Below are 27,438 nucleotides of genomic sequence, written 5' to 3'. Positions count from 1 at the left end.
ACGTCAACATATGTGTGGAAATGGATCTTGGCACACATATGCTATGTGCTCGGTTCTGTCCCCTGGAACCGGGTGTGACAATTTGGTACTGCATATCATACATACATTTATAAAAAAATGGCTTTATTAGGGAGAACATATTTGTTTGAATATACATTGAAGGTAAACCACTAAATTACAAGTATCAAGTAGATCTTAGTTACTATATCAAAGTTCATGCATAAATCATGAATTCATAGAGAATAGAATATCTCGAAGAATAGATGACTAAGAAAGATAAGCGGTGTACTCTTTTCTCCAACATGAGGTTTTACATGAATACTTTTCAAGAAATATTTTTAATAAGACAACATGTGCAATATAATTAACGAATACGATATACTCTTTTCTTCAAGAACCTTTTTCCTATTGTATTTTAGGTTGAAGTTTTTAATGAGACATGTGCACATCATGGTAGTCGTACAAGTAAGAGGGTTGTAAGGCTGTCTCCAACATCTATCCCATCCCATCCCCTATCACATCTTCTATTTCAAACTTCACTCTACAACAATGTAACATACAGTGCAAATCCTCTATTTTACATGATCTACCACGGACAGCCTAAAGTATACAAACTCTATCAGGTAAAGGAAGGAGTAGAGAGAACCCTAATTCTAGTCCATTTCTATACAACCTCTTGCTAAACTCGGGTGTGCTTAGTTGTGAGACAACTGGGACAATCGGGGATAGCTACGTCCCCCGACGTTCCCTCTCGTCTGTCTAATTTTGACAAAGTGCCAAGGACAACACTGGGATGGTTCTGTCCTAACTCCTGACTCTAAACCAAACAATCTTATCTAAGAGATCATCCTATCTCGTTTTCTTCTGTCATTGCAACCAAACACAAGCTAAGGCCTTGACAACTATATGCATGTTGGAGCTTTGTGAATTATCTAGGTCCCTAAGTGGTGTTTTGGTAATTAATGAAAACTGACTGTGGACTAACAATTCTTGAAGAAATAAGAATGTAGGACTGGACCACAGAAAACAGTAAAGTCTTTGGGATTCATAACCAGTGATTGTGGAGCAAGTGAAGGCAAAGGTAAAACAATAGGTTTTTGCTTTTGCCAGTTAGCAGGTGTTTAGAGAAGAAATAGACCGGATTAATAAGATAGACAGTCGTACTATTAAGAGGGGTCAATGAACTTGATTGGTGTAAAACTTAGTGCCATGTAGAGTATAAACGGTAGTATTTGCATGAGGGCTAACAGCGCTCCGGGTTTCAAAATTAGAATTCTTTTGAACTAGCGCAAAACCTTTTGTCTCTATGGTTGGCAGATCGTCCGGGCCCGCGACTCTGCTAGAGAGGTCTGCTGGCCGTCTATCTCTGTCTCCCCTTGGCGGACCATCTGGGCCAGGAGGCCAGACCGCCCGCATAAGATGAAATGAGTTGGGCAGGGACGGTGTGTTTTTGTGTCCTTGTACTACGGTCCGTCCGAGGTTTTTAGCCGGACGGTAAGTGACCCATGTGCGGACCTTCCGGCCATGAATGGCGGACAGTCCGCTCGAATTACTTTTACTGACCAACACTCTATTTTTCCAAGTTGTCAGGTCCCAGACCGTTCGGCCCTGGAGGGCGGATCGTCCGACCTTGACTTTTCTGACAGCTCTGACAGGTTTCAAACGGTCAATATAGTCGTTACTGGTACGACGGATCATCCAGCCATGGGGCGCGGACCATCCGCATGTGCGCAGAAGCTGTGCTAGTTGCACATAACGGCTATGTTTGTGTTGAGGGCTATAAATAGAAGTGGAGCTCGTGTGTGAGGGTTCTCTTGGCCACTCCTAGCACACATTGAGCTCATTTGTGATCCTCCCACTCAAATACTCACACTCGTTGATTAAGATCGCATTCTAGTGAGTGATTGAGACGCTTTAGTGCATTTGCATTCGTTGTGATCTTTTGAGGCACTAGGTGGTACACCAGGCAAGTGTCATCGATTTGTTACTCTTGGAGGTTGCTGCCTCCTAGACGGCTCGGGTGTTGTTTCCGTCGAGCTCTCCGTGAAGATTGTGGAGGAGCCGCGAGATTGATTGTGAGGGGTTTGCGCCCACCTCGCCGGAGCGGCAAAGGCGACGCTAGTAAAATTGAGGTATTGAGTGAGTTATTGTCCACTTGGCTCAAAGATCAAGCCGTGTCTTGGTAAAAGAGCAAGTGAGAGCTTGAATTCCACCTCAACGTGGATTAGGGGTGAACGGGAAATCACCGATACCACGGGATAAATTTCGGTGTCTCTCTCTCAACTTTTATACATTACTTACAAGTATTTGGTAATTTGTATATTGTCTATCTTTTATGGTATTAGCTTAAATTGCTCATTATATTTTGTTGTCTCATCAAGGCTAGTAATTTTAAATCTTTTGTCGATTTGATTAAATTTCTCTAGTGTACTTTCTTTTAGTCAAAACCGTATATTCACCCCCTCCTCTAGCCGGTGTCCTAGATCCTACAAGCTTCCTTTTGTAGTCACCAATTTTCACATGAATAAAGAATAGTTTCTCTCTCTTTTGTGTCTTTTGTATTATTCTTTTATCTACTATATTGATCGCAGAAGAAGGATTAAAAAATACTAACAACGAAATTAAAATATTGACTGACAATTATAAAAAACGAAGCTATACTAATATAAAGTATCAAATTTTCTGGTCATTGTCACTTTTTTTAATGTAATGGCAGGAGCTCTGCCTCTCAATTAAGAAGAATGGAATTGATCCAGTTTTAAGGAAAACCGAGCCCAAAACCTACACAGAGCGCACATTAGAAAAACCGGCGAAGGCCCTAACAAACAACCTAGACAACGACAGCCTCCCACACACAAACACATCTAGAGTCATCGTTGCCAAGCTCAAAAACAAGGGACGAGTAGCTCCGACTTCTCAGGACGAGCCACACACTACCAAAGCAACTCGACGACGCCAACATCCAGACACCGACGCAAGGAATAGGACCGCGATGCGCCATCGTTGCTAAGCCTTGGCACACCCCACACGAGGCAGCTTCGATTCTTCACCACGAGCAAAGATCCACAACGCTGAACTCTAGGAGCAAGCAGACGCCTAAAGCGACAATGGCCCCGACACCACCGAGCCAAGCGGAGTGTTGAAGAGCCTCCACAACGCTGACTGAAAGGGAAATAGGCTTACACCTTTTCCTAATTGATTTTGGTGGTTGAATTGACCAACACAAAAATAATTGGACTAACTAGTTTGCTCTAGACTATAAGTTTTACAGGTGCCAAAGGTTCACAATAAACCAATAAAAAAAGACCAAGAAAGGGTTCAAATAAAAAGAGCAAAAGACAACCGAAGTGTGCCCTGATCTGACGCACCGGACTGTCTGGTGTGCCACCGGACAGTGTCCGGTGCACCAGGGAACTCAACTCCGAACTTGCCACCTTCGGGAATTCTGGGAGCCGCTTTGCTATAATTCATCGGACTGTCCAGTGTAGCACCAGACTATCCGGTGTAGCACCAGACTGTCTGGTGCGCCAGTGGAGCAACGGCTACTTCGCGCCAACGATCGTCTGCAGAAGACATTAAATGCGCTACAGTGCGTGGCAGCGCTCGCAGAAGTCAGAGCACGCGCCAGACGGCGCACCGGACAGTCTACAGGACCTGTCCGGTGCACCATCGGACTGTCCGGTGACCCAGAAGACAGAAGCTCCAATGGTCAAACCCTAACGGTTGGGTGACATGGCTGGCGCACCGGACAGTGTTCGGTGGCGCACCGGACTGTCCGGTGCGCCATGCGATAGTAGCCTCCACCAACGGCTCATTTGGTGGTTGGGGCTATAAATACCCCCAACCACCCACCATTCATTGCATCCAAGTTTTCAGCCTTCAAACACCTTACAAGAGCTATAGCATTCAATACAAGACACAATCAAAGAGATCAAATCCTCTCCCAAGTCCAAAGATCATTCCAATCAAATAGTGACTCGTGAGAGAGAGACTTGTGTTCATTTGAGCTCTTGCGCTTGGATTGCTTTTCTTCTTCCTTCTTTCTTGTGTTCAACTCAATTGTAACCAAGGCAAGAGACACCAATTGTGTGGTGGTCCTTGTGGGGACTTAGTGTCCCAATTGATTGAGAAGAGAAGCTCACTCGGTCTAAGTGACCGTTTGAGAGAGGGAAAGGGTTGAAAGAGACCCGGTCTTTGTGACCACCTCAACGGGGAGTAGATTTGCAAGAACCAAACCTCGGTAAAACAAATCACCGTGTCATTCGCCTTATTTGCTTGTGATTTGTTTTCGCCCTCTCTTTTGGACTCGTTTAGATTTCTAACGCTAACCCCGGCTTGTAGTTATGCTTAAAGTTTGTAAATTTCAGATTCGCCCTATTCACCCCCCTCTAGGCGACTTTCAATTGGTATCAGAGCCCGGTGCTTCAATAGAGCCTAACCGCTCGAAGTGATGTCGGGAGCATCCGCCAAGAGGGAGATCGGGACCGGCGACAAGTCCGCAAGCTCGGGGAGAACGCACTCAAGGGAGTCCGCCCACAAGCACAAGGAGGAATCCTCTTCCTCCATCAATTCCCAACGGAAAGGTGACAAGAAGAAAATGAAGAAGGTGGTCTACTACGAGACCGACTCTTCGTCACCCTCTACCTCTGGCTCGGAATCGGCATCCGCCACTTCTAAGCGCCATGAGCGCAAGAAGTATAGTAAGATGCCCCTTCGCTATCCTCGCATTTCAAAACTCACTCCATTACTTTCCGTCCCATTAGGCAAACCACCTATGTTTGATGGTGAAGATTATTCTATGTGGAGTGATAAAATGAGGCATCACCTAACCTCACTCCACAAAAGTATATGGGATATTGTTGAGTATGGAGCGCAGGTACCAAAGGAAGGGGACAAGGATTATGATTCAGAGGAGGTCGAACAAATCCAACACTTCAACTCCCAAGCCACTACTATACTCCTCGCCTCTCTAAGTCGAGAGGAGTATAATAAGGTGCAAGGGTTGAAGAGCGCAAAGGAGATTTGGGACGTGCTCAAGACCGCACACGAAGGAGACGAGGTGACCAAGATCACCAAGAGGGAGACGATCGAGGGGGAGCTCGGTCAGTTCATGCTTCACCAAGGGGAGGAGCCACAAGCGATGTACAACCGACTCAAGACCTTGGTGAACCAAGTGCGCAACCTCGGGAGCACCAAATGGGATGACCATGAGATGGTCAAGGTTATTCTAAGATCACTTGTATTTCTTAATGCCACTCAAGTTCAATTAATTCGTGGTGATCCTAGATACAAGCTAATGTCTCCCGAGGAAGTGATAGGAAAATTTGTGAGCTTTGAATTGATGATCAAAGGCTCCAAGAAAATCATCGAGCAAGGCGCCTCCTCCACACCCGATGACCCGTGGCATTCAAGGCAACAGAGGAGAAGAAAGAAGACTCTACACCGAGTAGAGTCCACATCGACGCCTCCAAGCTCGACAACGAGGAGATGGCGTTCATCATCAAGAGTTTTCGCCAAATCCTCAAGCAAAGGAGGGGGAAGGACTACAAGCCCCGCTCCAAGAAAGTTTGCTACAAGTGTGGTAAGCCCGGCCATTTTATTGCAAAATGTCCATTATCAAGTGATAGTGACAGGGGCGACGACAAGAAGGGAAAGAGAAGAGAAAAGAAGAGGTACTACAAGAAGAAGGACGGCGATGCCCATGTTTGCCGGGAGTGGGACTCCGACAAGAGCTCCACCGACTCCTCCTCCGACGAGGACGCCGCAAACATCGTCGTCACCAAGGGCCTTCTCTTCCCCAACGTCGGCCACAAGTGCCTCATGGCAAAGTACGGCAAGAAGAAGAAGGTAAAATCTAAATCCTCTACTAAGTATGCAACATCTAGTGATGAGGCTAGCTCTAGTGATGATGAGGATGATTTATTAACGCTTTTTGCCAACCTAAACATGCAACAAAAGGAGAAATTAAATGAGTTAATTAGTGCTATTCATGAGAAGGATGAACTCTTGGACACCCAAGAGGACTTCCTAATTAAAGAAAATAAAAAGCATGTTAAGGTTAAAAATGCTTATGCTCTAGAGATAGAAAAATGTGAAAAATTAACTAGTGAGCTAAGCACTTGCCATGATGTTATTTCCAACCTTAGAAATGAGAATGCTAAATTAATTGCTAAGGTTGAGAATTCAAATGTTTGTGATGATTCAATTGTTAATCTTAGAAATGATAATGCTAATTTGATTGCTAAGATTGACAAATTGAATGCATCCCTCTCTAGCCTTAAAATTGAGAATGAAAAATTAATTGCTAAGGCTAAAGATTTAAATGTTTGCAATGCTTCTATTTCCAATCTTAGAGATGAGAATGCTATTTTACATGCTAAGATTGTTGAATTAAATACTTGCAAACCCTCTACATCTACTGTTGAGCATGTTACTATTTGCACTAGATGTAGATATATAAATGTTGATGCTATTGATGATCACCTAGCTTTAATTAAACGACAAAATGATCACATAGCTCAACTTAGTGCCAAAATCAATGAGCATAACTTAGAAAATAAAAAATTAAATTTGCTAGAAGCATGCTCTATAGTGGGAGACGCCCTGGCATTAAGGATGGCATTGGCTTCCAACAGGGAGGCGATGTCAAAATCAATGCCCCTCCTAAAAGATTATCTAACTTTGTTAAGGGCAAGGCTCCCATGCCTCAGGATAACGAGGGTTACATTTTGTACCCTGTCGGTTATCTCGAGCATAAAATTAGGAGAATTCACTCTAGGAAGTCTCACTTTGGCTCTAATCATGCTTTTATGTACAAGAGTGAGTCATCTAGTTCTAGGCAATCAACCCATGCTAAATTGCCTAAGAAGAAAACTCCTAGTGCATCAAATGAACCTAATATTTCATTTAAGACTTTTGATGCATCTTATGTGCTAACTAACAAATCAGGCAAAGTAGTTGTCAAATATGTTGGGGGCAAACACAAGGGGACAAAGACTTGTGTTTGGGTACCCAAGGTGCTTGTTTCTAATGTGAAAGGACCCAAGACCGTTTGGGTACATAAGAACAAGGCCTAAACTTGTTTTGTAGGTTTATGCATCTGGGGGCTCAAGTTGGATCATCGATAGCGGGTGCACAAACCACATGACAGGGGAGAAGACGATGTTCTCCTCCTATGAGAAAAACCAAGATCCCCAACAAGCTATCACATTCGGGGATGGAAATCAAGGTTTGGGTAAAATTGCTATATCACTTGACCATTCTATTTCCAATGTTTTTCTTGTAGATTCTTTAGATTACAATTTGCTTTCTGTTTCTCAATTATGCAAAATGGGCTACAACTGTCTTTTTACGGATATAAGTGTTACTGTCTTTAGAAGTGATGATTCAGTAGCATTTAAGGGAGTGTTAGAGGGTCAGCTATACTTGGTAGATTTTGATAGAGCTGAATTCGACACTTGCTTAATTGCTAAGACTAACATGGGTTGGCTCTGGCACCGCCGACTAGCCCATGTTGGGATGAAGAATCTTCATAAGCTTCTAAAGGGAGAGCACATTTTGGGACTGACCAATGTTCATTTTGAGAAAGACAGGGTATGTAGCGCATGTCAAGCAGGAAAGCAAGTTGGTGTTCATCATCCACACAAGAACATCATGACGATCGATAGGACGCTTGAGCTACTCCACATGGACCTATTCGGCCCGATAGCTTACATAAGCATCGGCGGGAGTAAGTACTGTCTAGTTGTTGTTGATGATTATTCTCGCTTCACTTGGGTGTTCTTTTTGCAGGAAAAATCTCAAACCCAAGAGACATTAAAGGGATTCTTGAGATGGGCTCAAAACGAGTTCGGCTTAAGGATCAAAAAGATAAGAAGCGACAACGGGACGGAGTTCAAGAACTCTCAAATAGAAGGCTTCCTTGAGGAGGAGGGCATCAAGCATGAGTTCTCTTCTCCCTACACGCCACAACAAAATGGTGTAGTGGAGAGGAAGAATAGAACTCTATTGGACATGGCAAGAACCATGCTTGATGAGTATAAGACTTCGGATCGGTTTTGGGCTGAGGCGGTTAACACCGCTTGCTACGCCATCAACCAGTTATATCTACACCGAATCTGTCACACCCGTTTCCAAGGGCAGAGCCGGGTGCATAGCATATGTGTGCCAGGATCTATTTCCACACATATGTTGATGTCACAAGTGTAATATATCAAAAGAACAATGCATAAAAGCGTAAATAACGATTATATTAACATATTACACTTCGAACATACATAATGTCTTAACCTGTATTCATCAAAGTACAGCGAACATGGACATCCATCCACAGGAAGATGACCGGGGGTATCACTAGACTAGCATCCATGGAGTTCAGCATCATATCTTCATCTGCAACTTCTGATCAAAATTAAGCAAGGGTGAGCTCACTTATGGTCGGGGCTCAGCAAGTGGGGGAAAAACTAATGCAAGGTAACAAGGTGAGGCTGAGGTTGAGCAGTAAGCATTTTAGTTGGTCAACATTTTATTATCAACATTTGTCTTACTAATAAGTGTGAATCCCAAGTATTCCCATTAAACAAAGGTATAAGAGTATATCAAAAACACTTAAGTGAAACCACTTAAGCAAAACCATTGGCAGATCATCGGATCTCGATTTATTTCCATCTTCAAGTTCAATTATCATGTGAGGAGTCCAGGATGCTCATAATCGTGAGCACGCCTGATATATCAGTTTTACACTCTGCAGAGGTGGCGCATCTTTACCCATGAGTCGCGATTCCCTTCTAGCCCGGGTTAGCTAGACCCGTATTCACTTCCGAGGTGAATGGCCAGGGTCTCACTACAAGGCTTCTCCCTAGAGTCCTCATTACGCAAATGCTGGAAATGGTCAACTGCATAAGGTACACCTACCGTAACCAACTTATAGTCCAGACTACAGGGTAAAGCTTTGGGAACTATGCCCGTATCCAATCTGCCTGAGCCGGAACTATAAGCGCTTGCCAGATGCCCCCATTCCGGTCGACCACGACCAACACCCAACATAAGACTTCCCTAGTTATTTAGCCAAGACCAGAGCCATGATAGTTCTCATGGTAGCACTGTTTTCCCGGGTGGTCACTTCATGTTCCAATTAATATGCAATAATCTTGTTTAACCATCGGGTTAACAACAATAAAGTAATCTTACCATTTGGAACATTAATATCATAAACAGGAGTGACTGCATAAATTTAAAGTTGTAGCAATAGCATAGCTACTTGATTAGATCATAATCCCAGGTTAAACAAGGAGTAAGGTTGGAAATGTTATCTAAATAGGTAACCCGTCAAATTATGCATATATATCCAAAAGAGTAAACTTTATTAAATGTATTGTTTGGGATCAAACAGAGTATGCAGAGGGAGAAGTCCACTTGCCTTGCTTATTGAAAACTTGAGGTTCTTCCACGGATAGGAATAGATCTTGATTCTTAACTACTAGATCAACCACTGAATATCACACAAACAAACAAAAGAACAAACACCACTCAATAACATACAACATTCACCATACGTAAAGCTAAAAGAAAGCCTAACGAAAAGAGCGTTCACTTTTCAAAAACATTACACGCAAGGGTTATAATAAAAAATATTCTTTTCAAAAGTGTGTGGTCTATACTTTATAAAATAAGACATGAGCTTAAAAATATCTTAATTAAAATATACAAATATTAGGTTCACCAAATTAATCTTTTATAAAACGTCATACGTGATATGTCTAATATTAAGGGTTTATAAGATGATGCAACACGTTATAACAATATTAAACCTTTTTAACTTTTTAGAAAAGATATATGTTATATATCTAAGGTTAATGGTCTACTTATCACATTATTAATTTTAGAAGCATTATAGAGCATATTATAAATATTGTTAACCAATCACTTATGACAAATTAAGAAATAAGTCTAAATAGGTTTTATGTGAAGAGGTCAATATTATTAAACACCTATTTATGACGAGTTAGGTTATGTGTCTTAAGTGGATTTTTATGCAAAAGGTAATGAACACATAACCATCATTTAATTTCATTAAAAAGCACATAGCCTATATTATTGTATTTGAAGTCAATATATCTAAAGTAACATTTTAAGTTATAAAAGAACTTAAACTCTTATTACTTTATTTTATCCTTTAGAAAAAACTAAATGATTTACATAACATGGACTAAATATGATAAAATGATTAATCAAGCCTGGATAACTAGTTATGAACAAATTGACTATCGGTTTGATTAATAAATTATGATAAAGGATAATTAATCTATTAATTATCTTTTAATTCTAGTGTAGGAACAAAATGATCTAATTCGTTGGAAAGGAAATTATATATAGACTATCATTTTAGTTTGTAAAAGCAATGACCCTTGTTATCTTTTGATAAAGAAAATATAATTAATCTATTAATTGAACATATATTTATCTTCTATTTTTATTAAGAAACATATAGTCTACATAATCTTTTAAATTTCTATTTAACACGGCTATACTTAAACATCTATAATGAACCTTGTTAAATATGATATTTATTAAAAGGTCATTTTAAAGTTAGAAACAAATTATCTAATTCTTTAGTAAGAAACATATGTTTACCAATATAACTATCAATTTTTTTATTAGAAAAGTATGAGTGTCTAGTTAAATCATTTTAACATTATTATAAATTCTACTATTTCAGTTTTCTCCTTTCTTTTCTAAATAGAATTTATACTATAACTAAAAATTGTTTATTTAATTCTTCTAACATTAATATACTAAGAATTAATTGTAAATTACTAAATGGGACTTTTAATAACCTATTCATGGTTATTATGATATAAATGAGCATTTTACTATTCTAAGTAATTAAGTGCTATACTTATGAATACATCTGTTATGAATAGTAAAATATATATTTTCATACGACCGAAAATATGTGGCTTAGCATTCCTTCTATTTTCTTCATGCAAATAAGTTTACACTTAAAATACTACTAACAATTATCGTTTCACACACACTAGCGAAATAAACATTTCTAATATGAAAATCACTGAGTTAGTGAATGGTGATCATACTCATTTTAAAATTATAAAATCATACACCTATTAAAGTGTTGTCGCGGGGTTCGATTTCGGTTACATGTATATATCGAATCTCTAAAATCATACACGAATCGCTAAATCGCATCATCATAATATTACACGATAAATCGCAAGATTCAAAACATGATTTAGAAAATAAATCAGTGGGTTATCTTCAACCTTAGGTTTTCGTTCATGCGCAGGGATGAACGTCGACGAGCGGGGTTCGACGGGCAGGCGACGAACTGACGACGTCGTGGTTGTGCACGAGCGCGGCTCCGGCAACAACGACACGAAGAACTTCTGCGCGAGGAGGTCTCAACAATATGTACGACACTGGTAGCGAAGACAGAGCACGCAATGCGCGACGTGCGAGCAGGGTACAGTGCTGGTGAGTAGAGAAAATGGCGCTCAGCACATAACAGGATGGGCGAGCGGCAGAGCAACGACGAACGAAGGGCGACAGCACCGGCGAGCTGCACAACAGAGCGACACCGAGTGGACGAAGAGTGATGGCCTGGCTGCGCGGAGGCTGGCATAAACAGAACACACGGGTGACAGATGAAATGGGCGAGCAGTGAAAAAAAAGGAGAGCTCACTGTAGGTTTTATAGGCTGAGGACGGGGAGACGAGCAGTCAGCGGCCGACAACTACCATTGATGGCGAGCAGTAACGGAGAAGAGGAGAGAGAAAGACGTACGACGCAGTGGGGAAGCAGAGGAAGCGTCGGGCGTTACGAGTCTGCTCTTATAGGCGAGGGAGAGAGGACGGTGATCACATGAATTGATGGTTCATTAAACGCTACTTAAACCATCACAGAAACGGTAGCTATTAAAGCTGCAACAATGGCGGTCGCATTTTTGGGAGGAAGCCAGTAGGCTAAGAAGTCGTGAGGGGAGGGAAGAGGAAGGGGAATTGGTGTTCTGCATAAGTGGTTGCTGGCGGCTGCTCCACTAATCCGGTAGGTGAGCAGGCGGCCGTGTGGGAGGTCCGGGTGCACAGGCATACGCTACAGAGCGGCTCTGTCCGTGCGAGCAGCGGCAAGTGCTGGAAACACAATTGCTGAAGAAACATCTGACAACATGGGCCTACACGTCATGGAGAGGAGGGTGAAAGGGAAACGTGGGATGGCTAGGGCCTGGGCCGATCGTTTCAATTTCTTTTTTTCAATCTCTTTTTTTTTTAAATTCGAAATATATTTTTAAATAACCCTAAAATTCATAATAATTATATCAAAATATTTATAAATAAAATATTTATTTTGGACTAGTACTTATTATATTAATTATTTGGTTTTCATTTAAGAAGAAATGATATTCAATATCCAAAATCAATTATGAGGAATCAAAAATCATTCCAAATGCAAATAAATAACAAACACTTAAAAGGAAATTTAATTACCATAAATATCATTAATAACTAAATGTATTATTTTTATTAATGATTTTTATAGTGTTACAGAATCCTCAAGAAGACATCATATGAACTCCTCACCGGTAAAAAGCCCAATGTTTCATATTTTAGAGTCTTTGGTAGCAAATGTTTTATTCTTGTTAAAAGAGGTAGAAAATCTAAATTTGCTCCTAAGGCTGTAGAAGGCTTTTTACTAGGATATGATTCAAACACAAGGGCATATAGAGTCTTTAACAAGTCCACTAGACTAGTTGAAGTTTCTTGTGACATTGTGTTTGATGAGACTAACGGCTCCCAAGTAGAGCAAGTTGATCTTGATGAGCTAGATGATGAAGAGGCTCCATTCGTCGCACTAAGGAACATGTCCATTGGGGATGTGTGTCCTAAGGAATTCGAAGAGCCTCCACATGCACAAGATCAACCATCTTCCTCAATGCAAGCATCTCCACCAACTCAAGATGAGGATCAAGCTCAAGATGATGATGATGAAGATCAAGAGGAGCCACCTTAAGAGGAGGACAATGATCAAGGGGGAGATGCCAATAATCAAGACAAGGAAGATGAGGAGGGTCCAAGACCGCCGCACCCAAGAGTCCACCAAGCAATCCAACGAGATCACCTCGTGAACACCATCCTCGGCGATATTCAAAAGGGGGTAACCACTCGATCTCGTGTTGCTCATTTTTGTGAACATTACTCTTTTGTTTCCTCTATTGAGCCACACAGGGTAGAGGAAGCACTTCAAGATTCGGATTGGGTGCTGGCGATGCAAGAGGAGCTCAACAACTTCACGAGGAATGAGGTATGGCATTTAGTTCTATGTCCTAACCAAAATGTTGTAGGAACCAAGTGGGTCTTCCGCAACAAGCAAGATGAGCATGGTGTGGTGACAAGGAACAAAGCCCGACTTGTGGCCATGGGATATTCACAAGTCGAAGGTTTGGATTTTGGTGAAACCTATGCACCCGTAGCTAGGCTTGAGTCAATTCACATTTTACTTGCCTATGCTACTTACCATGGCTTTGCTTTACCAAATGGACGTGAAAAGTGCCTTCCTCAATGGACCAATCAAGGAAGAGGTCTATGTTGAGCAACCTCCCAGCTTTGAAGATAGTGAGTACCCTAACCATGTTTATAAACTCTCTAAGGCGCTTTATGGGCTCAAGCAAGCCCCAAGAGCATGGTATGTGTAACACCCGGTTTTAAGGAACAAAGCCGGGTGCATCTCATACATGCGCCAAAGAAGACAACATATATAATAACAGAGTGTATAGAGATAAATGTCATAAAACATCAGAGTATTTATTACATAGTGGAAGACTTATTACAAAATAAAGATAAATATAAAACGAACTAAGGATCGTCGGCGCCAATGTCGACTGAGAAACGCCACCTAGATCAGATCAAACTCCTCGCCTTGTGGCTCCTCCCGATCCACCTGTTCTTCTCCTGTGGGGGGGGTGTGTGAGACAGCAAGAGTGAGCTCACATACGTTCATAGCTCAACAAGTCGTGGGGAATAATGTGGCATGAACTCACCAAAGGTGGGAGTTCATGAAGTGTAAGGCTGATCAATGAGATAAAGGCTGAAGCTGAGCATTGCTTTTATAAGTTGGTCAAAATTTTATTAGCAATTACTAAGTGTAAGTAAATACCAAACCTTAATAATAATAAAGAAAAGTAATAGTAAAATAATCCCAAATGCGATGCAAATGTCAAATTAAATTTAAGTTCCATAATTAATCATGTGAGGGTCCGAGCTGCTCATGACCGTGAGCACGGCTAGTATACCAGTTTTACACTCTGCAGAGGTTGCACATCTTTACCCACAAGTCATGTTACCCATCTGCCAAGAGATGGCCAATCCCATACACCTCTACCGAGGAGGCGAGGCAGGGTAACACTACGAGGCCTTTACAAAGTTCCACTAGCTTCAGAAAACCCGCTACAGTTTATAGGAAGCTCCAATGCAGGGTTCTTGCCTGACCGCCATCGCAGCAAAATCAACCAAGGACCTCCCTACACTGACCACTCCCCTACTGCCCTTGCCCCTTTCGGGTAAGGAAGACTTCCACTAGCTTTCCTAGTTAATCAGCCAAGGGCGTCCCATTATACCCTTGTGGTAGCACTGTTTTCCCGGGTGGTCGCTCCATGTTCCCATTAACATAATGATCTTAACATGAACAGTAATAATAAAAGAGAATAAAAGAGTAATTATGAATAAAGTATCTTCATACCCAAATCCACATAAAGCAATAGCAGGTACTACCCAAAGAAATATTTCAGTGGTGAACAAGGTATAAAGATAGCCAAAACTAGGGTAACCTATTGGGTCCCATCAAAATTATCCTATGCAGATCATTATAATTAATAAGAACATGGCTGGGAAAAAGTAAGTGATCAAGGGCACAACTTGCCTTCAATGAGCTCCTGCTCAGCTACTTCTACTTGCTGAACCTCAGAATCCACAGTGGCTTGCTCGTCTACCCGCATCAACACAATACATACATAGTATAACAAAAATTAACATTGCACCAAACATGTAAATAAAATACACAGTGAAAATCTACACATTAAAATGAGATCATAGGAACTGGAATCACTAAATTTGAAGTTATAGAATTCAAGTTATGAATTTCCTAAGGTTTAATATGCTTGAAATAGGATTAAATGATAAATTAATTTTTCTTACTGTTTTCATGTCAAAACAGAGACACTAGGTGATAGAGAATATTATTACAAAATTTTAGAAATTGGAATGGTTCAATTTGGAGCTAGAATGAATTTTCTATGCAATAAACAAGTTTTAGGAATTCTTTTTATATTAAAAATCAATTTCTGTATTTATTTACCTATTTTATTTATTCTCTGGACTGGGCCTCAATTATCAGAAAGTCCAGGGGCCCTGGCGCAAGATTACCGAGACACAGAGAACAGTACTCTCTGGATGGCGGGTTGATTTGTAATTTTCTCGGGGGCTCTTTAACAAAAAGTACCCGCAAAGGGGTACAGTTAAGTCCTAGCCGTTGGATTAGAGACTGGCGGTACAGAATAGACCGACCCCATCCCCAATCGGTACGCGATCAAGTCCGTTGGATCGCGATCCGATGGATCCGGATTCCTTTGCCTCGCATTAAATCCTACGCGCTCGCCCCGCATCGGACGGTCCTAACAAGCCTAGGTCGAACCGTTACCCGGCTTTTGATCCTAGCCATCCGTCCCCGCATCAACGGCCCAGGTGTCTCCCCCAATATCCTTGTCGAGCTACGGTGGCACCGCCCAGGGCACACGGCGGACCATCGCCGGAGCACAGCGCGCACCCGATTTGAGGCCCCGTAACCAAATTCTCTGCTTCTACTCTATCCCCATGAGTTAGCGAATGCAAGGGTAGTGTTAATACCTTAATTCGATGTGCTGAACGCCCTGGCCACGGCAGCGAGCACGGTCACGGCGGAGTCCGGCGACGGTGAGAAATTCAGGACGTTTGGGCGGACCACTGAGCGCAATACTTCACGCAGACGATCCCCACACGCCGATGAACAATCCCGACACCACCCTGGCCACCCACCGGCGATACCGGGCCGGTTCTATGGTGGCAGACCTTTCTCTTACCGCGGACACAGCACTAGCGGCTGCGGCGGTGTGTTTTCAAGGTATGGGCTCGCGCGAGAAGACAGCAGGGGGGAGGAACGGGTCACGGGGGCGTCCCTTTATCCCCCGAGGTCTCGGTTCGGAGAGTGGAAAAGATCTTCCGTGTCCCGGCCATGGCGGCGATATTTACGCCCGCCACTGCGAAGGGGAAGGACGCGCCAACGTGCGGAACCCGCTCTCCAGTGCACGGCACGCGCGAGATACTCGGTTACTGACCCGGCGGCATCCCGTGGAAGGTTGTTAGTGTGGTCCGAGATTCGCGCCAGCAGAGGAAGACGGACCCGCGGAGTTCTGTTGGAGCTCGCGTGGGAGATGGACCTGACTCCTGGGGCCCACGTGCAGCGAGGACGCGAGACCCGCGCGCGCAGGAGCCTGACCCGTGGGGTCCCCTCGTCAGCGCCGGGTGTAGCTGATCCAGGCGCGTGGAAGAGAGGTGAGAGGATGGGCCGGTTTGGGGAGTTTGGCCCAATTAGGATTTCTTCCTTTTTCTTTTTTTTATTTCTATCCCAACTTCAATTTGAATTCAAATTTTAAATTCAAACCTTGTGCAAAACTTGTCCTCGAATATTATTGTGAACTTAGGAAGTACCAATTTGGGACATTTATGAAATTTGTTTTATATATTATTTTTTTATATACTTTCTCCTTCTCATTTTCAAAACCCTATTTTCAAGTTTAGGGTTTAATTCTACTTCTAGAAATTATTATATTATTATCATTAACCTTATTATTTTATTTAATTCACAAACATATAAACTCCAACATGATGCACTTTATTTTATTTTAGTATCATTTGTTTTAATTAATCCCTCATAATTTTATGTATGCTCTTTTTATGATGCACATATGGCACATATAATAGGGAATTCACTATTTATTCCATGTAAACAATTTTGAGTGTTACAGTATGAATGCCTAAGGGATTTCCTTGACGCTAATGACTTCAAAGTCAGAAAAGCTGATCCTACTCTCTTTACTAAAACACTTGCAAATAATTTGTTTGTATGCCAAATTTATGTTGATGATATCATATTTGGGTTTACTAACGAATCTACATGTGAAGAGTTTAGTATGATCATGACTCAAAAATTCGAGATGTCTATGATGGGGGAGTTGAAGTATTTCTTAGGATTTCAAGTGAAGCAACTCCAAGAGGGCACCTTCATTAGCCAAACGAAGTACATTCAAGACATACTCACAAAGTTTGGGATGAAGGATGCCAAGCCCATCAAGACACCCATGGGAACTAATGGACATCTCGACCTCGACACGGGAGGTAAATCCGTAGATCAAAAGGTATACCAGTCGATGATAGGTTCTTTACTCTATTTATGTGCTTCACGACCAGATATTATGCTTTCAGTATGCATGTGTGCAAGATTCCAAGCCAATCTTAAGGAAGTTCACCTTAGGGTCGTGAAACGAATCTTGAGATATTTAGTTTATACTCCTAAGTTTGGCCTTTGGTACCCCAGGGGATCCACATTTGATTTAATTGGTTATTTCGATGCTGATTGGGCAGGGTGTAAAATTAATAGAAAGAGCACACTAGGGACTTGCCAGTTCTTGGGAAGATCTCTGGTGTCTTGGGCTTCAAAGAAGCAAAATTCTGTAGCTCTTTCTACCGCCGAAGTCGAGTATATTGCCGCAAGCCATTGTTGCGCGCAATTGCTTTGGATGAGGCAAACCCTTAGGGACTATGGTTACAAATTAACCAAAGTTCCTCTTCTATGTGATAATGAGAGTGCAATCCGCATGGCGGATAATCCCGTTAAGCATAGCCGCACTAAACACATAGCCATTTGGTATCACTTTTTAAGGGATCACCAACAAAAGGGGGATATCGAGATTGCATATGTTAACACCAAAGAATAATTAGCCGATATTTTTACCAAGCCATTAGATGAGCAAACATTTACCAAACTTAGGCATGAGCTAAATATTCTTGATTCTAGGAATTTTGATTGATATTTTGTACTCATAGCTCATTTATATACCTTTGATCATATCTCTTTCCTTGATATGACTAATGTGGTTTTCAAGTGTATTTCAAGCTAAGTCATAGATTGAAAGGGAAATGGAGTCTTCGGCGAAGACAAGGCTTCCACTCCACTCCATTGCTTATTCATCCTTCGCCGTCACTCCGCAACACACTCTCCAATTTGGTATAATCTTCACTCATATGTTATTTACGATAAGGGGAGAAAGTAGTTGAAAGGGCTTATATTTCGCTCACAAGTATCCGTTTTTGGCGATTCATGCCAAAGGGGGAGAAAGTATTAGCCCAAAGCAAAAGGACCGCACCACCACCAATTTCAAAAAATGTAGTCTTTCAAATATGGATTAAGAAAAGATTTTGGTATGTTTTTCAATTGGTATCTTACTTATTGATATAATTTCAAATTGGTATACCCTCTTCAAAATTAATATCTAAAACCCTCTTGAACACTAAGAGGAGGATTTCATCAAGGGGGAGTTTTGTTTAGTCAAAGGAAAATCATTTGAAACAGGGGGAGAAAACTTCAAATCTTGAAAATGCTTCTCAAAATCTTATTCATATATCTTTGACTATTTGCAAAAAGACTTTGAAAATAATTTCCAAAACTTTGCAAAACAAAACAAGTGGTGCAAGCGTGGTCCAAAATTTTAAATTAGAAGAAAGCCATCCATGCATATCTAGTAAAAATAATTATTGGTTTCATTCCAAGTAACCTTGGCATGTACTAGTTCAATTCTGCACTTTTATATTTGCTTTGGTTTGTGTTGGCATCAATCACCAAAAAGAGGGAGATTGAAAGGGAAATAGGCTTACACCTTTTCCTAATTGATTTTGGTGGTTGAATTGCCCAACACAAAAATAATTGGAATAACTAGTTTGCTCTAGACTATAAGTTTTACAGGTGCCAAAGGTTCACAATAAACCAATAAAAAAAGACCAAGAAAGGGTTCAAATAAAAAGAGCAAAAGACAACCGAAGTGTGCCCTGGTCTGGTGCACCGGACTGTCCGGTGTGCCACCGGACAGTGTCCCGTGCACCAGGGAACTCAACTCCGAACTTGCCACCTTCGGGAATTCTAGGAGCCGCTCCGCTATAATTCACCGGACTGTCCGGTGTAGCACCAGACTGTCCGGTGCGCCAGCGGAGCAACGACTACTTCGCACCAACGGTCGTTTGTAGAAGACATTAAATGTGCTACAGTGCGCGGCAGCGCTCGCAGAAGTCAGAGCACGTGCCAGACGACGCACCGGACAGTCTACATGACCTGTCTGGTGCACCACCAGACTGTCCGGTGACCCAGAAGACAGAAGCTCCAACGGTCGAACCGTAACGGTCGGGTGACGTGGCTGGCGCACCGGACAGTGTCCGGTGGCGCACCGGACTGTCCGGTGCGCCATGCGATAGCAGCCTCCACCAACGGCTCATTTGGTGGTTAGGGCTATAAATACCCCCAACCACCCACCATTCATTGCATCCAAGTTTTCAGCCTTCAAACACCTTACAAGAGCTATAGCATTCAATACAAGACAAAATCAAAGAGATCAAATCCTCTCCCAAGTCCAAAGATCATTCCAATCAAATAGTGACTCGTGAGAGAGAGACTTGTGTTCATTTGAGCTCTTGCGCTTGGATTGCTTTTTTTCTTCCTTCTTTCTTGTGTTCAACTCAATTGTAACCAAGGCAAGAGACACCAATTGTGTGGTGGTCCTTGTGTGGACTTAGTGTCCCATTTGATTGAGAAGAGAAGCTCACTCGGTCTAAGTGACCATTTGAGAGAGGGAAAGGGTTGAAAGAGACCCGGTCTTTGTGACCACCTCAACGGGGAGTAGGTTTGCAAGAACCGAACCTCGGTAAAACAAATCACCGTGTCATTCGCCTTATTTGCTTGTGATTTGTTTTCGCCCTCTCTTTCGGACTCGTTTAGATTTCTAACGCTAACCCCGGCTTGTAGTTGTGCTTAAAGTTTGTAAATTTCAGATTCGCCCTATTCACCCCCCCTCTAGGCGACTTTCACTGACGAACACACAAACTGGAGGTCTTCTTGGCCGTGCCTTCAAGAAGGAGTAGGGGTGGGCATTTTTTACCGTAAACCGAAAACCAAACCGAACCAAAAATTCGATTTTTTTGGTAGTTTGGTTCGGTTTCGGTTTTTAGATCTGAGAATTTCGGTATCGTAATCGGTTTTCACCGTATACTGAACCGAAATACCAAAAAAATCGAATACCAAACTTTATGAATTCAAAATTTTAACTATTTGATTATGTAAACTAAATGTGTGATGCAATCAAATTGTTATTCATTTATTTGTATGCGATGTATGATATATCTTGAAATGTTTATACTTATATAATTTTTACTTTTTAAAATTATGTGTAATGTGTTGTCTTGTAGCCTTCTTAAGTATAAGTTTGGTATTCGGTTTTTACCAAAAAACCAAAGTAAAAAACAGAAACCGAACTTATCGTTTTTCATTTTCTACAAAACCGATCGGTTTCTAATATTTGAAAAACCGAAGTTTTTTAAAACCAAAAAATCGAACCAAATTCCAAAAATATCGAATGCCCAGCCCTAAGAAGGAGAAACGACGTCGAAAAGCTGACGCCGCTCACCTGGTACCAACCAAGCAAAGTTTCCTCCGAAGACCTAGCAGAGTAGCGTAGATCGCTAGCACCAAGGAGAAAGTTGAAGGGTCAGCCACGCCGATGTCACCCCGCCAAGCTGTCGCGCGTTGTCACCTTTTGTCGTTGGCCGCGCACCAACCCAGCAGCCCCAACCCTCGGAGCCACAACGCCAGTCGAGCAGCAGCGAGAGACCCCAAGAAGGCCGAGGCGAGGGTTCCCGCATGGTGGCGAGAGGTCCAAAGATGGCACCCTCAATAGGGTAGGGGTGGCGCCCGCGGGCGTCACCGCTGTCTGCTCGCAAGCGAGCATGGTTTTCGCTAGAGGACCTCCCACCACACGCCCAACCCACGGAGCCAGCCGCCCCTACCCACATCACAGGCCGAAACTAGAGGCGGAGAGATGAATCTAGCCGGAGAGGCTCAAGATCCGACCCCCAGCCCCACGACCCACCACCTGCAGAAGGCGCCGCTGACCGCTGCAGATTCACCGACAGCCAACGCCCTGTCCCAGGCACCCCGCTACAAGCACAGGCAAGCCACGCTGCCGCCGCAGCGGGCCAGCCGCGCGTGTGGGCGCCGACGCCGCTGGCCAGCCACGGTCACGCGAGCGCGCGGGCACCGCCGCCACCATGGCCGCAACAGCCGCAAGGCCACCCGCCCATGCCAGCAGCAGGGAGGAGCGGCGGACGGCGACCGGCCTCCCAGATCCGGCTAGCCAGCCTGCCGATCCAGCCTTTCCAATGCGGATCAGGTCGCCGGCCACCTCCAGGAAGAGGGAGGAGTGGAGAGGGAGAAAGAAGGGAGGAAAAAGAGTGAGAGAGCAGTCCCGTCGCTGCCCTCCTTGCTGCTCGTCGAACTTCTAGCGAGCTGCTCCGACGACGACGCGGGTCAAGACCGACGGTGGTGGGTGGAGTTGAACGGCCCAGAGGAGGACGTCGGGGCCTAGGTTTCCCGTCTAAGCGAGTAAGATACGAAATAGGTACTTTTTAAAACCCCTTCTATTTACTTATAATTAATCCACAGTACAAACCTCATAATCACATGTGTCTGCTCAGTGCCTCCACGGCTCCCCAAACCACACCAGCCGTGAACGTGTTAACTTCACTTTTGGAGGCGCTCCACAAGAACCTGCACGGCATCTACCTTACAGCAGTCCTTTTGTACGTTCACGGGATCCAAGGAGCAAAAAGGCAGTAGCAGAGCACATGTCAACAAACACAAGTGACAAAAGAAACGAGGATGACGGAGCAGAGCACCAGGTCAGTCAACCTCTTCAGTTCACTTGTGCTTCCTTCCCGGGCCCTTCAAGGAAACTACTGTAGCACCACCTCTTCTTCCATGTGTATTTAGAGACGTGCGCGCGATGCTCACCGTCGAGACTCGATCGAGAATTAGTGCAAGAAGAAAGAGGTGCGAGCAAGAGCCAAGAGGGATGAACGGCGCCGGCAATGGTGAGCCCTCCCTTGTAGTTGTAGCGGAGGAAGGGCCGCCGAACGATGGCAACGGCGCCGGCGTTCACGCACCCAACTTCGGCGCGAATGAAGCGGACACGCTGCTGGTGGTGGCGACACTGATCACAGCGCTGACGTACCAGCTGGGCACCAACATCCCGGGCGGGTACTGGCAGGACGATCTCAAGGGGCACGACGGCCTCGCGGGGCACGTCGCCGGAGACCCGATCATGCGTGACAAGCACCGGCGGCGGTACTGGCTGTTCATGGCGGCGAGCTGGGTGGGGTTCGGCACCTCGATGCTGCTCACGGTGGGGCTCATCACGGGGGTGCCCGCGAGGTCGCGCTTCGTCCGGTTCGCGTTCCTGCTGGCCTACTCCAGCCTCGTGCTCACGTTCGTGACGTCGCAGCCGCGCACGTCGCTCTTCTGGGACCTCATCATCTGGGCTGTCGTCATGGCGCTGCTCGCCATCGCCACCAAGTACCTGCGCCTCGACAGGCTCCCGAGATGGGCGCGTACCCTGTGCCCTGCTCCTCCATCCGCGTTCTGCTGCTCACGTTCGTGACTCGTGAGCGAGCTCGCCATGGACGATCGACCTCGTCATCTGGGTCGCCGTCATGGCATCGACGCATCGTCGCCATCGTCACCAAGTACCAGCACGTCGACAGACCTCCCCGGCTGGGTGCACACCGTCTATCTTCAGTACCAGCTTGCTAGTAGCAACAATGTGTGTGTTTTCAAAAAAAAGGAAGAATGTGTTTTTATCTTTGTTTAATTTTGGCCGTAATGTCTTGTTTAGTGGCTGATGTTCTTGTTCTCTGCTACTGTGTGCGTCCTCATTGGTTGATCTGAATCTGATGTTAAATGTATCGCTGTTCAGTCGGTGCTGTTCTTGTTCACTTGTTTCATGCCACTCTATTGTCCATGTGTGGAACGGTCGGGATAAATCTTGTTCGACCCCGCATGGTTTTTTATATTTAACCCCATCGAAATCAGACAAAATTCAGAAACGGTACGGAAAACAGAATAATAAAATCAAAATAGGTACAAAAACGATTTGACATGTATCACATCTGTTTTCATTTATCCCGTATTTATGCGGGGTTATCTTATTTATAATACGATCATATCCTTTTTGATAGCAGTCCATTAAAGGCTTTTCGGTTATTTTTAATCCATATGGATTGGAGGGAATTGATACGGATTGGGAGAGATTTTGACTTACTATGGATTGAAACCCCCTCAATCCCCCTCAATCCATATGGATTGAGGTAGAATCGAACAAGCCCAGCGGCCTACAGTCTGCTAGGCTCCTCACATGATTCACACAGGCATAACACCCCTAACCCTAAGTCGAGTACACAAACACCACTCACCTAGACGCAGAGACGCCTACACACCCTCCAGGCTTGCAGCGCCTTAATGTAGCTATGTTGCCATGCTGATATGGATTTTTAAAGAAAGATGTTATAAATTTTTACTAAATTGTTGACAGTTCTGCTATGAATTTTTAAAGAAAGATACTGCCATGCTGGTATCTTGAATATAATGTACTCATGTAACCTGAAGTTCATGTTTTCGTTTTCCCTCCCATATCCCGACTATTTTCGAAGCGTTCTGGACCGTATTGATTCGTTTTCGATATACCATTAATCTCATGTGTTGATCCTGTTCCCGCTCATCCCGTTTTACATTTCGTGTCTGGTTACAAATGTAAAAATGAAAACATGAGAGGGTTTTTTTGCGACCGATTCCAACTGTTTCTGTCATCATAGGAGCAAAGCCAACATGCATGTAACAACGAAAGCAACTTAGCCATAATGGGAACTAGGAACCGATTGTAGCTCTCCGGCTTCACACAACTCACATATTGGAGGGAGCGAAACTACCTAGCGACCGGCCCTAGGGGTCCCATTGACAACTCTGCGCCAGCCGAGAATGGAGCCGACAAATACTTTTTACAGGGCTAAATTAAACCACTACAATGATGTATTCTCACTAAATCACTAACAATAGACATATATAATAGTTTGAGTTAGTATTATATTAAAAACGATGTAGTATTATACTAAAACATTAATGAACAACAATACCATAAAATACATAATGAGACTATACCACATACAGTTTAAATCTTATAAGGGGCTTTAGTTAGGCTCATGGCTTGGGAGCGGTAGGAGAAGTTGGAACCCCACCCTCATCATGGCTAAACCATCCTTGGCGCCAGCGTCGTGCTTGTCGAGCATGTTGGACCATAGGCAGCAAGGCCCACACGAAGGAGCCCAAGGCCAGGAGGGGTACAGTCGTCGTGCTCGAGTCATGCACATGCGACATCCAGCACCACACGAGCATCGTGGAGCGGAGACATGGTCGCTTCCTCCTTTTGTCTATTCTGTCCAACTGTCAAATTATTATGCTTGTGATGAAGCAACCCAATTTTACCATGACGGCATGTGGTCGCCCGCCCTATCATGCGTGAGTTAACTCATGAAGATTCATTTTGGTCAAACTTCGCATAGGGTATGATTACCAAATTATGCATAGGCTCTTGGCTTGACGTTCGATTCTAGGGTCGGCTTCCTTCTCCGCTGTTTTACCCATTCTGACTTCATGCTAATGAATTTGTAGAACTCTTTCTTGTCTTTTAAGAACTAACTGATCGAACTAGGTACATGACTTATACACCACCGAGGGTGAGAAGGAAAGAGAGAGTGGATGTAGACTTATACCTTTTGATCAAAGTGGAGACCCCTTATAGTTGTCGATGGGGTCGTAGAAGACTCTGAAAGTTGAGCACCTCCCGCCTCATTCGTTTCTCTTCCTTGCGTGTTGGGACCTCAAGGAGGAGCGTAGGTGGCGTTGAACCGTTAGGATCTACAGGCGTCATGGAAAGGTTGGATGATTTTCAGTCACTAAAATGCTAATAGGAGATCATATCCTTTCTGGGTGTGTGGTGGCTAGGGTTAGCAAAAGTGAAAAAAAACATTTACTAGCGAGTCAGTAATATCCTTGTTAATATAGCACTCGTGATAGGGGCTACAACCATGTGAGGTTTATGCACCCCGACCAGGGAGCATGGAAGAGATCCTGGCTCGGACCCCCAAGTCCAATAGGACATATCCATCATTCTCCCCTTTATTCTCGACTTTATTATTCTTTATCTTTCTATGTTCCACCCTTTGATAAATTGACATCAAGCCCAATGCATTATAGTTATGTCCCACCAAACTCATTACCTATAACATGACCTTCTATCTTAAGACAAGGTAATTTTCTTGGTCTTGTAAGATCGTTGTCTCATAGCCCCTTAATCTATAATCATATGCTTTTCTCTAAACCCATACCGGCTATGTGCTCTCTAAACACGCTGGATGGAAGATCTTTTGTGAGTGAATCCGTTAACGTCTTATGGGTTCTAATATGCTCAACTTTAATAATTTGATCCTAGATATTCTCCTTAACAATATAACACTTAATACCAATGTACTTGACATCCCTACTTGACTTTTTGTTGTCGGAGTAAAATACTGTTGGCTTATTGTCATAGTATATTCTCAGTAGTCTTCTATGCCATCCACCACCCTTAATTTGGGTACAATTTTTTACCTGCATCACCTACCCAGTTGCCTTATACATCACCACAAATTTAGCATGCATTATCAGTGACGCAACAACTATCTATTTATAACTCTTATAAGAAACAATCCACTAGAAAATGTGAAGATATATCTAGAAGTGGATTTTAATGTATCAACACAACTTGCCTAGTCGACATCTGAATATCTCGCTCTCAAGGGAACTAGAACTTCTATATGTAAGTATGAGGCCTTTTGTTCCTTGCAAATATCTAAGAGGCTTCTTAACTTTTTTTCTAGTGCTCTATATTTGGATTAACTTGATATCAGCCAAGCATCTCGGTTGTAAATGCTAAGTTAGGGTGAGTACATACTTGAGCATACATAATGATTCTGATAGCTGAAGCATATGTTATTTACTTCATTTGATCTTTCTAATATTGATTCTTGGGACACTGATAATTTCCAAACGTATCACCCTTGACCATTGGCACGAGTGAGGACCTAGAATTGTGCATATCGTACATCTTTAGTATATTTTCTACATATGTTTTCTATGAAAGCTCTAGTATACCTTTGTTTCAGTCTTTGTGAATTTCTATTCCTAGTACATAAGAGGCTTTTCCCCATATATTTCATATCAAAATTTGAGGGAAGAAACTTCTTTGTTTGTAGCAGCAGTTTCTTAACAACTCTAGCCAGTAGTATGCCATCCACATAAAAAATTACAAAGATTTACTTTCCGTTGTTAAACTTTATATAAACACAATTATTTTCCTTGTTTTTCTTAAAGCCATATATTTTTTATAGTTCCATCAAACTTAAGGTACTACTGTCTAAATGGATTTTTCTTAAGTGACATCCTATATTTTCTTTTCCTCCTATGGCAAAACCCTTAGGTTGTGCCATGTAAGCATTTTCTAGCAACTCTTCATTCAGGAATGCTATCTTTACATCCACTTGATGGAGTTCTGCATTGTAATGAGCAACTAAACTCGTGATTATCCTAAATGAATCTTTGGTTATGACAAGTGAGAAGGTCTCATTGTAATATATTCTTTGTTTGCATAAGAACTCTTTAGCCACAAATCTAGCTTTATATATTTCTACATTCTCTCTAGAGTCACACTTAGCTTTGTAGACTCACTTTGTAGCCTATTGTTTTGGCTCCTTTAGGAATGACCTGATTAGGTTCATTTTTTTGGTCTAGGCTGGCTAGCCAACCAACTAGTTTGTGTAATATCCCATTGATAGTTACTATAGGTGTACATTCAGGCCGTCCGGCTCGGCTCGGCCCGGTCCAAGCCCGAAAAGGCCCGACCCGTTTGAATTTCAAGTCATGCCGGACCAGCCCACGGCCTGACACGTAATTGCTTAAATGTGTCGGGCTCGTTTCAGGCGACCGAAATTATAAAAAGCCTGAAATTCAATTTTTGGCCCGAAATTCACATTAAAGCCCTAAATTCAAAAGAAATTTAAGAAAAAAATAAAAGATAAGAAAAATAAATTTGAACAAAAGCAAACTTAATATTTGTATTGAGTTACCAGAACTATGCGGTGACTACCTCGTTAAAAAATCATTTTGTTAGAAGGAAAAAGAGTATAATCAGTTCTATATAGAGTTCGTAAG

General features: G+C 43.0%; 1 protein-coding gene and 1 pseudogene across 1 annotated transcript; one reads left to right on the top strand and one right to left on the bottom strand.

Annotated features, from left to right (window-relative positions):
• Positions 1-2,781: 2,781 nt before the first annotated feature.
• Positions 2,782-21,091, bottom strand: LOC109944977 (uncharacterized; annotated as a pseudogene).
• An 890-nt stretch (positions 21,092-21,981) lies between these two features.
• On the top strand, positions 21,982-23,115 carry LOC100278114 (uncharacterized). Its single transcript, NM_001367304.1, has 2 exons — positions 21,982-22,040; positions 22,132-23,115. Exons 1-2 carry the CDS (start codon positions 22,021-22,023, stop codon positions 22,796-22,798), a joined length of 687 nt encoding a protein of 228 aa, NP_001354233.1. The 5' UTR covers positions 21,982-22,020; the 3' UTR covers positions 22,799-23,115.
• Positions 23,116-27,438: the final 4,323 nt, after the last annotated feature.

Source organism: Zea mays, chromosome 3 (assembly GCF_902167145.1).
Source record: "Zea mays cultivar B73 chromosome 3, Zm-B73-REFERENCE-NAM-5.0, whole genome shotgun sequence".
Taxonomy (NCBI): Eukaryota; Viridiplantae; Streptophyta; class Magnoliopsida; order Poales; family Poaceae; genus Zea; species Zea mays.
This window is presented reverse-complemented; position numbering and strand designations above follow the sequence as displayed.